Source organism: Rhinoraja longicauda, chromosome 3 (genome assembly GCF_053455715.1).
Source record: "Rhinoraja longicauda isolate Sanriku21f chromosome 3, sRhiLon1.1, whole genome shotgun sequence".
In the NCBI taxonomy this organism is placed as follows: domain Eukaryota; kingdom Metazoa; phylum Chordata; class Chondrichthyes; order Rajiformes; family Arhynchobatidae; genus Rhinoraja; species Rhinoraja longicauda.
This window is the reverse complement of record NC_135955.1, coordinates 94,326,443-94,336,756: the sequence shown is the minus strand read 5'-3', so window position 1 is coordinate 94,336,756 and position 10,314 is coordinate 94,326,443. Positions and strand designations below refer to the sequence as shown.

Below are 10,314 nucleotides of genomic sequence, written 5' to 3'. Positions count from 1 at the left end.
AATCACATTGAATGGCAGTGCTGGCTCAAAGGGCCGAATGGCCTCCTCCTGCCTTTGTATCGATGTCTTTCCGCTGGCTGGTTAGCATGCAACAATAGCTTTTCACTGTACCTCGGTACACGTGACAATAAACTAAACCCAAACTCAGTTTGAATTAGTTTGATGTGGCCTCCTTTCCGTGAGACTAAAGAACTTGTGAAAATACAGAAATAATCAGCACAATTTCATCAGAAGGCACAAACCAAAGAAGAAAATATTTTATTAAAAGAGTACAAAACAAAACAAAATTAATACTTGCATTTATTTTTATACAAATATATCATTTTCAGAAACCATCTTACATAAATGTATAAAGCAGTTAAGAAAGGCCCACAACAAAACTTTGCATTAAAAACTGTTAGGCTATGTGTAGAACTTTATGAAAGGTTACAAACGCAACAATTCAACTCACAGTATTGTGGTAGGTAAATGAAGCATCAGCAGATTTGGTTCTGTTTTAATAAAATTATTGAATGACATTTATTTAGTAATGCAGAACAATTCGTAACCTGATAGATCGAGATCTTAGTTTAGAGATACAGTGCGGAAACAGGCCCTTCGGCCCACCAAGTCCGTGCTGACCAGCGATCCCCGCACATTAACACCATCCTACACCTACTAGGGACAATTTTAGCACTTATACCAAGCCAATTAACCTACATACCTGCACGTCTTTGAAGTGTGGGAGGAAACCGAAGATCTCGGAGAAAACCCACGCTGGTCTCGGGGAGAACGTACAAACTCAGTACAGACATCACCTGTAGTCGGGATGGAACCCGGGTCTCCGGCGCTGCATTCGCTGTACGGCAGCAACTCTACCGCTGCGCCACCGTGATCTTCTACCTTGTGATGATCCTTCAAATCCATTGGTAGGATCAGTGAGTCAAAGGCAAGGCCGTCTCTCTCATGCCATGGTGACGTGGACTACATTCCTCTCAATTCGTTCTCATGGGCAAGTTACATCATTTGAAGATTTACGAGGATGTTGCCAGCACTCGAGGGTCTGAGCTGTAGGAAGAGGTTGAGTAGGCCGGGACTCTATTCATTGGAGCGCAGGAGGATGAGGGGTGATCTTATAGAGGTGTACAACATTACGAGAGGAACAGATCGGGTAGATGCACAGAGTCTCTTGCCCAGAGTAGGGGAATCGAGGACCAGTGGACATAGATTTAAGGTGTAAGCGAAAAGATTTAATCAGAATCTGAAGGGTAACTTTTTGACACATGTATGGAACAAGCTGCCAGAGGAGGAGAGAGAGAGATATTTAAACCAGCATCTGCAGTTTTTTTCCCATACAAAAAGCAGCTAATTGGTTTCAACTGAACATTAAATGGGGCCACATTTCCATCTTGTACAGTAACTTTAACAGCACGTCATTCCTTTTCATTTCATTATGTCACGGGGTAGAACAGGTAATGCTAGAAATACTTCAACTATTAACTTATAACATCAGTGCACCGTAAGTATAAGAAAGAACTGCCATAAAATGTAAGATGGTTGAAGAATTTGAAATCTGGAACATTCATGTTTTGGTTAAAGATTCACAGTCTGCGTACAAACCAGGCATTTGGGCAAGGTTACTTAATTTGGGGATTCAAGTTCTGCAATCTTTAATTTTTCTTTTTCAGAATAGTTAACACATACGCTGCAAACTCCCACAAACTAGAAAAATTAAAAGGCACAGACAGCTGGAGTGACTCAGCAAGTCAGGCAGCATCTTAGGAGGACATGGGTTAGGCAACGTTTAAAACATCTCCTATCCACGTTCTCCAGAGATACTGCCTGACCTGCTGAGTTACTCCAGCACTCTGAAACGTCACCTTATCCATGTTCTCCACAGATGCTGCCTGGCCCGCTGAGTTACTCCAGCACTCTGAAACGTCACCTATCCACGTTCTCCAGAGATGCTGCCTGACCCGCTGAGTTACTCCAGCACTCTGTGAAACGTCACCTATCCACGTTCTCCAGAGATGCTGCCTGACCCGCTGTTACTCCAGCACTCTGTGAAACGTCACTTTATCCATGTTCTCCACAGATGCTGCCTGACCTGCGGAGTTACTCCAGCACTCTGTGTCTTATTTTAAAACCAGCATCTGCAGTTGTCTGTGTATTTTATCACCCTAACCCTACCACTGACTATTATTATCAATGTTTTTAAATATACTTGGTGGTTGGTGGCTCCCAAGGGTCAGGCCATAGCACTATCGACCCCCTCGGCACGGGAATGGACCAGTCCAGAGGGGCGGCCTTTAGCTACGGGGATAAAGGACTGGATTTTAGGTGCGATCTCTCTCTTGCAGACTCGACCGGACTAGAGACCAACGTCGAATAAATCCCTCCCGAAATATCTGGCTCCTCGCCTTTACTTCGGGCTTGTCGACGCGCCACAGTGGAATATTTTTAATTCAATTGGGCAGTACACTGTAGATTGCAACTTGCGATGTTTAAGCTCAATATTGCAGGATCTCATTGCAAACGAATCAGAAGATTACTTTGAACTGTTAATCACTTCTGAGGTATGATACTTAACCATGGCACAAAGATTTGGAACATTGTTCACCCAGACCAGTCGAAAGAAGGGACCCGATCTGAAACGTCACTTATTCTTTTTTTAATCCAAAGTTGCTGCCTGACCCGCTGAGTTACTCCAGCACTTTGTGCCTCCTCAGATATCAATGTTTGCAGCAGTAATGTTCACAAATGGAGAACCGTCAAAAACTTGCAAACACCGTCAAACTAAGCGTGAAACCGAGAAGGAATGCAACTAAATATCGAAAGCCAATAACTAACGTACAGGTATAGCTGTTGAACCTGTACTTGAGGTGCTCTAGTTTGGTAGTGGAGAACGAGGAAGCTACTCAGAATGAAAATTGGCTAGATAAAGATGGACGCAAAATGCTGGAGTAACTCAGCGGGTCGGCCAGCATCTCGGGAGAGAAGGAATGGGTGACGTTTCGGGACTCCGACCTCAACAGAAATTTCAGACTCCGTAAAGCAAAAAAAAAACACCCCACTTTTTAAAACATGCGCGCACACTTTAAATCCACCCGAGAGGAGGAGAAATCACATCGACGCTGCAAACTGGTGGCAGAACGACGAGAAACAAAACGTAGACAAACACCATCACCGGCTGATTTCCCTCCACCTGCTACTGTTCATGTCTTACGGACACGTGTTTAATGATGTTTAAATGTAGTTCTTATGAAACGCCATCTTGTGTAACGTCATCACAAGCAGATTTAGAATTATTATACCCAAGGGTCAGAGTCAGAGTCGGGTACACAAGAAATCAAGGAGTCAGAGTCGGGTGTTTTGGGTATCGAGTCCACAGCTCTGGTTTAAACCCACCCTGAAATGTCAATGACCGCACTATTTAACCCAATGGCCCATCTGAATAAAGCACCACGATTAGAGTGACACAAAAAGCTGGAGTAACTCAGCGTGCCAGGCAGCATCTCTGGGATAAAGTATTCCACATTGCAACCGTTCCAAAGCAGGAACAGTCTGAAGAACACTGGAATTTAGAAGGATGAGAGGAGATCTTATCAAAACTTCGTTAGAGGCAGGAAACATGTTCCCAATGTTGGGGGAGTCCAGAACCAGGGGCCACAGTTTAAGAATAAGGCGTAGGCCATTTAGAACGGAGATGAGGAAAAACTTTTTCAGTCAGAGAGTTGTGAATCTGTGGAATTCTGTGCCTCAGAAGGCAGTGGAGGCCAATTCTCTGAATGCATTCAAGAGAGAGCAGGATAGAGCTCTTAAGGATAGCGGAATCAGGGGGTATGGGGAGAAGGCAGGAACGGGGTACTGATTGAGAACGATCAGCCATGATCACATTGAATGGCGGTGCTGGCTCGAAGGGCCGAATGGCCTCCTCCTGCACCTATTGTCTATAACAGTTCCGGGCCGAGACCCTTCTTCAGATGGTTCCTGCTTGCAATGTGGAATACTCTATCCGGAATGAACCTCTGTAAAAGTATTTTTCAAAACAAAACAAACTCCAGCCCGATACTCCGATGGAAGGATTCACATCGTGGCCCTGTGACATTATTCCGAACAATTGATTTTCGTGTTACCACCCTAAAAAATAATCTGCGACCAGAGGGGAAAATTACAGCAACATTTCAAGATCAAATGCTTGATGACAGAATAACAGATTCACATCAATAACCGAGGAAAACTCGCCCAAGTATTTCTTTCCAATTGATAAGTTGTAGGGCAATCCAGTTTCAACCTTGTCTCAAAAGACATTCCAATTAACTCTAACTACAACTGCAATGGTTGCTCCTCAACTTACCATGGGGTTACATTCCAATTAAACCCGCCGTAAACATTGCAAGTCAAAAACACATTTCAGCCACGTGATCACGTGACCAGCAGCTCGCTGCCTGTTACCCAGCGTTTGCAAAACCGTAAAGTCGAAGCATCGTAAGTCGAAGCACACATACACCTTTTACAATCATGTAACCTAGCAAAGACTTCATCCGCATTCAGAGATATAAAATATTTCCAGTTAACTCATCAGAAGAGTCGGGTTTACCTGGCGGAGGGTTCTAAAGGATTCATTAGTGCAGGGGCTAGGTTTAAGCGGTGTATATCCTCACTCAAAAGTACTAAATCTTCAATGTCACTGCCCTTGAATTTTCTTTTACACATCTTCACAGTCACCTTCTGTTTCAGGAATAACTTCACGGCCTCCTTTGCGGCCATGTCGTTGGCGCTAGCTTTGCATTTGCCGTACCCCGTGGCCAGGTACACAGCCTGGCACCGCAGTTCACACACAATGCCCTCGCGGGCTGCGCTCTGTGGTAGATGCAGCTCGGAGATGTCCTTCAGGGGGATGCAGACGCTCTCCAGGGTGCCCTTGGTGGCCTGTATGCAGTTACTCAGGATGGTCAAGTGGTCGATGTCGTTGCCGAAGCCCCCGACCGACACCAGCTTCCAGGCGATGGCCTTGTAGAGTTTATTGTAAAAGCTCTGCTTCTCTTTCACGGATTCGGGGGTCAGGCTGACCACGGTTATGGGCTGCTTGCAGCTCTGAGAGGCAGCCGGCTGCGGGATAACTTTCTGCACAGTGGCCGCAGGGACGAGGGGCTCGACGTTGTCCGGCTTGACGGCCGGTTTGACCTCTGCAGTGTTGGAGGAGCAATTCTTGGCGGGCGCCGGAGGGTCAGAGCGCGGTGCTGGCGCCGGCACCGGCTGACTGGCGACTGGGACCGGGGCGGGAGGGACGACTTTCTTCGCCTCGGTCTCTTTCGGGGCGGGCTGGACTTCCTTCTGGTTGGAGCTGGCGGCCGGTACGGGGCAAGCCGGAGTCTCCGCTTCTGGTTCCGGTTCCGGCAAGGGAGCCGGAGGTTCACTGTCGGGAAAACCATCAAGACCCGGGATTATGTTGGGATCGACTTCCTGGCTGACGTTTTCAGCCGTCTCAGCCAAGGCAACAAAGTCAATGGTTTTCACTTCGGGGACCGCTTTCTTCTTTTCACTCGGTTCTTCTTTCGCTTTCTCTGTGGAGGCAAACACAAGTGCGTGGGACCATCACGTACAATATTCCTTTTGGAATTCCGTCCAAGAATGTTAAGGGACCCAAAACATTTAATAATGTCAGAAAGAAATCCATAAACGGGGTTCCACAATGTACAAAACATGTCGGAGTAACTCAGTGGGCCAGGCAGCATCTCAACCCAAAACGTCACCCAACCCAGATTCTTGAATAGCGCGGGTGTCAGGGGTTACAGGGAGAAGGCAGGAGAATGGGGTTGAGAGGGAAAGATAGATCAGCCATGAATGAATGGCGGAGTATGTGTGTGTATGTATGTGTGTGTGTGTGTGTATATATATATATTTTTTAAATATATATATATACGGTACGGTATGGGCGGCACGGTAGCGCAGCGGTAGAGTTGCTGCTTTACAGCGAATGCAGCGCCGGAGACTCAGGTTCGATCCTGACTACGGGTGCTGCACTGTAAGGAGTTTGTACGTTCTCCCCGTGACCTGCGTGGGTTTTCTCCGAGATCTTCGGTTTCCTCCCACACTCCAAAGACGTACAGGTTTGTAGGTTAATTGGCTGGGTAAATGTAAAAATTGTCCCTAGTGGGTGTAGGATAGTGTTAATGTACGGGGATCGCTGGGCGGCACGGACTTGGAGGGCCGAAAAGGCCTGTTTCCGGCTGTAGATATATGATATATGATATATATGCCCACACACACATATATATATATATACACACACACACACACACATATATATTACACACACACACATATATATATTACACACACATATATATATATTACACACACACATATATACGCACACACACACACATGACACATCAATATATATATATATATAGATAAATACACACACACACACACAGTACTTGTGGGTATGTGTACATATACACTGAACTTTTCTTTCTCTCTCGTTAATCATATTGATTACAGTGTACTATGTTTACATGTCGTGTTGTGCTGCTGCAAGTAAGAATGTCATTGTTCTATCTGGGACACGTGACAATAAAACACTCCGGACTCTTCTCTTGAGTAGACTCGATGGGCCGAATGGCTTAATTCTGCTCCAATGACTTGCGAACTTCTCCAGGGATGCTGCCTGACCTGCTGAGTTACTCCAGCACTTTGTGTCCTTTTTTTGTAAAGCAACATCAGGGAAAAGCTTTTGTTGCTTGCTAACCAGTCAGCAGAAAGACAATACATGATTACAATCGAGCCCTCAAAACATTTACAGATACAAGATAATGTGAATAACAGGAATATCTGAAAGAAGATTAAGAAAAGCTTAGTTAAAGTAAGAAATGCTGCTGTTGGGAGTAGAGATTTAAAATAGTGGAGTGATTGTAATGCGTGCTGGCAGATCCACTTCAGTGACCAGCACAAATAGTCACCATCTTAGAAACATGGAAAACAGGTGCAGGAGAAGGCCATTTGGCCCTACGAGCCAGCACCGCCAATCATTGTGATCATGGCAGATCACCCACAATCAGGAACCCATGTCTGCCTTCTCCCCATATCCCTTGATTCAACTAACCCCTAGAGCTCTATCTAACTCTCTTTTAAATCCATCCAGTGAATTGGCCTCCACTGCCCTCTGTGGCAGAGAATTCCACAAATTCACAACTCTCTGGGTGAAAAAGTTTTTTCGCATCTCAGCTTTGAATGGCCTCCCCTTTATTCTTAAGACTGTGTGGCCCCAGGTTCTGGACTCCCCCAACATTTGGAACATTTTTCCTGCATCTAGCACATAGGGAACATACTTCCTGTATCTAGCACATTGGGAACATGTTTCCTGCATCTTGGACAGTTTCTTGGAGTAACCACAAACGGTAAGAGTAATTATCTTTCTTATGGGATAGGAAAGGTTTAGAGGGATATGGGCCAAACGCAGGCAGGTGGCACTGGTGCAGATGGCGCACCTTGGTCCGCACGTCCAAGTTGGGCCAAAGGGCCTGTTTCCACACTATACGACTCGATGATATCCTATATTACAGGGCGCAGAGAAGATTTACGAGGATGTTGCCGGGACTCAAGGGCCTGAGCTATAGGGAGAGGTTGACCAGGCCAGGACTCTTTTCCTTGGAGCGCAGTAGGATGGGGGGGGGGGGGAGGGGGGGGGGGTCTTATAGGGGTTTACAAAATCATGAGAGGAATAGATCAGGTAGATGCACAGAGTCACTTTTTTCAAAGAAACATTTAGACAGGTACATGGATAGGACAGGTTTAGAGGGATAAGGGTCAAATGCAGGCAGGTGGGACTAGTGTAGATGGGACATGTTGGTCGGTGTGGGCAAGTTGGGCCGAAGAGCGTGTTTCCACACTGTATGGTTCTACGACTATTATATCAAGCACTGAATAAATTGTCGTTTATTTTAGTGAAACGGACAAACAAAATGCTCATTCAAAGAACTCTAATATAAAGATAACCTACTGACCATCAGAGGTAGGAATCTCTCTCTTCTTCTTATTGGCTGCCAGTTCATCCCGTGTTGTGTGCACCGGCGCGTCTGTGACTTTGATTCCTTCTCCCATCTCCAGCACTTTATCCATCACGGCCTTTGAGTACCTGAAGCGTACAAAGGCAAAGTGTCACCAATTACAAAGTGTACATCAGGAACTGCAAGCAGACGTGTGAACAGTAACGACAGTAGGAATTATTTAACACCCAGTTGGGTTAGATGATGTGTGTAGGAAGGAACTGCAGATGCTGGTTTAAACCGAAGATAAACACCAAAAGCTGGAGTAACTCAGCGGGTCAGGCAGCATCTCTGGAGAACATGGATAGGTGACGTTTCAGGTCTGGAAATTCTTTGGACTGCCTAACCTAAAGCTAAATAAACCTAAACCATCCACATTGAAGCAATGGCCAAGAAAGCATAGCAACGCCTCTACTTCCTTAGAAGGGTTGGGAATTTCGGCATGTCCCCAACAATTGACAATAGGTGCAGGAGGAGGCCATTCGGCCCTTCGAGCCAGCACCGCCATTCAATGTGATCATGGCTGATCATTCTCAATCAGTACCCCGTTCCTGCCTTCTCCCCATACCCCCTGACTCCGCTATCCTTAAGAGCTCTATCTAGCTCTCTCTTGAATGCATTCAGAGAATTGACCTCCACTGCCCTCTGAGGCAGAGAATTCCACAGATTCACAACTCTCTGACTGAAGGTTCCTTCTCACCTCAGTTTTAAATGGCCTACCCCTTCATTCTTAGACTGGCCCCTGGTTCTGGACACGTTGTCCCTCTTTCTCTTTCCCTCCCTCCCCCTTTCTTCCTTTCCCTCCTTCCCACTCTCTCTCCCTCCCCCTCTTTCCCTCTCTCCCCCCCTCCCTCCATCTCCCCCTCCCTCCCTCTCTCCCCCCTCCCCCTCTCCCTCTCTCTCTCCCCCTCCCTCTCCCCCCCCCCCTCCCTCTCTCTCTCCTCCCTCTCTCCCTCCCCCCCCTCTCCCTCCCCCCTTCTCCCTCCCTCCCTCTCCCTCCCCCCTCTCCCTCCCTCACTGACCGGCATCCGAGGAAGACGTGGTTGGCCCAGGCCATGGAGAGGGCGAGCAGGCGGTCGGTGCGGGGCCCGGCCCGGGGCGGGAGGTCGGGATCGGGGTCAGGCTCATCCTCCTCGCCGTCGCCACTGTCCGCCGCCGCCGCCGGCAGGTTGTTGATTATGAAGCGGCGCCGCGCCTCCCAGTGCCGCTGGTTCTCGCTGCCGCCCCGATGAAGCGGCGCCGCGCCTCCCAGTGCCGCTGGTTCTCGCTGCCGCCCCGCAGCGCCTCGAGCCAGGCCGCCAGCACCGGCCGCTCCTGCAGCAGCTCCGCCGTGTCCGTGTCCGCCGCCATCTTGGACACCGGCGCCCCCGGCGCACAGGAGGGGGAACTACAGGTGGCAACGACAGCGCCCCCGGCGCACAGGAGGGGGAACTACAGGTGGCAAACAGCGACACCAGCGCCCAGGAGGGGGAACTGCAGGCGGGCAACAGCGCCACTAGCGCACAGGAGGGGGAACTACACGCGGCAACGACAGCGCCCCCGGCGCACAGGAGGGGGAACTACTGGCGGGAACGACAGCGACACTAACGCACAGGAGGGGGAACTACAGGTGGCAAATAGCGCCACTAGCGTACAGGAGGGGGAACTACAGGTGGCAAATAGCGCCACTAGCGTCCAGGAGGGGGAACCACAGGCGGCAGCCAGCGTCCCCGGCGCACAGGAGGGGGAACTACATGCGGGCAACGACAGCGACACTAGCGCACAGGAGGGGGAACTACCGGCGGCAACGATAGCGACACTAGCGCACAGGAGGGGGAACTACATGCGGGCAACGACAGCGACACTAGCGCACAGGAGGGGGAACTACCGGCGGCAACGATAGCGACACTAGCGCACAGGAGGGGGAACTACAGGCGGCAACGACAGCGCATCCAGCGCACAGGAGGGGGATCTACAGGCAGCAACATCAGCGCCCCCGGCGCACAGGAGGGGGAACTGCACGCGGCAACGACAGCGCCCCCAGCGCACAGGAGGGAGAGCTACAGGCGACAGCGACACCAGCGCACAGGAGGTGGAACTACAAGCGACAGCGACACTAGCGCCCAGGAGGGGGAACTACACGCGGGCAGCGATAGCGCCCCCGGCGCACAGGAGGGGGAACTACAGGAGGCCACGATAGCGCCCCCAGCGCACAGGACGGGGAAACTACACGCGGGCAACGACAACGCCCCCGGCGCACAGGAGGGCGAACTACTGGCGGCAACGTCAGCGACACCAGCGC

The 10,314-nt window shown here is 49.3% G+C and overlaps 1 protein-coding gene across 1 annotated transcript; it reads right to left on the bottom strand.

The window, feature by feature from the left end:
* Positions 1–300: 300 nt before the first annotated feature.
* On the bottom strand, positions 301–9,400 carry cdkn2aip (CDKN2A interacting protein). The gene is made up of 4 exons (XM_078396660.1): positions 9,279–9,400; positions 9,056–9,228; positions 7,992–8,122; positions 301–5,546 (listed from the first exon to the last, which is right to left on the bottom strand). Exons 1-4 carry the CDS (start codon positions 9,381–9,383, stop codon positions 4,576–4,578), a joined length of 1,380 nt encoding a protein of 459 aa, XP_078252786.1. The 5' UTR covers positions 9,384–9,400; the 3' UTR covers positions 301–4,575.
* Between the last annotated feature and the right edge of the window lie 914 nt (positions 9,401–10,314).

Bases quoted from the DNA above. Each gene is read 5' to 3' on its own strand.
- cdkn2aip (XM_078396660.1), bottom strand. From the start codon at position 9,383: ATGGCGGCGGACACGGACACGGCGGAGCTGCTGCAGGAGCGGCCGGTG. The intron at 8,123-9,055 runs GTCAGTGAGGGA...TGTACGCTTCAG, and splicing joins CACGTCTTCCTCGGATGCCG to GTACTCAAAGGCCGTGATGG. The intron at 5,547-7,991 runs GTCAGTAGGTTA...TTGCCTCCACAG, and splicing joins AGAGATTCCTACCTCTGATG to AGAAAGCGAAAGAAGAACCG.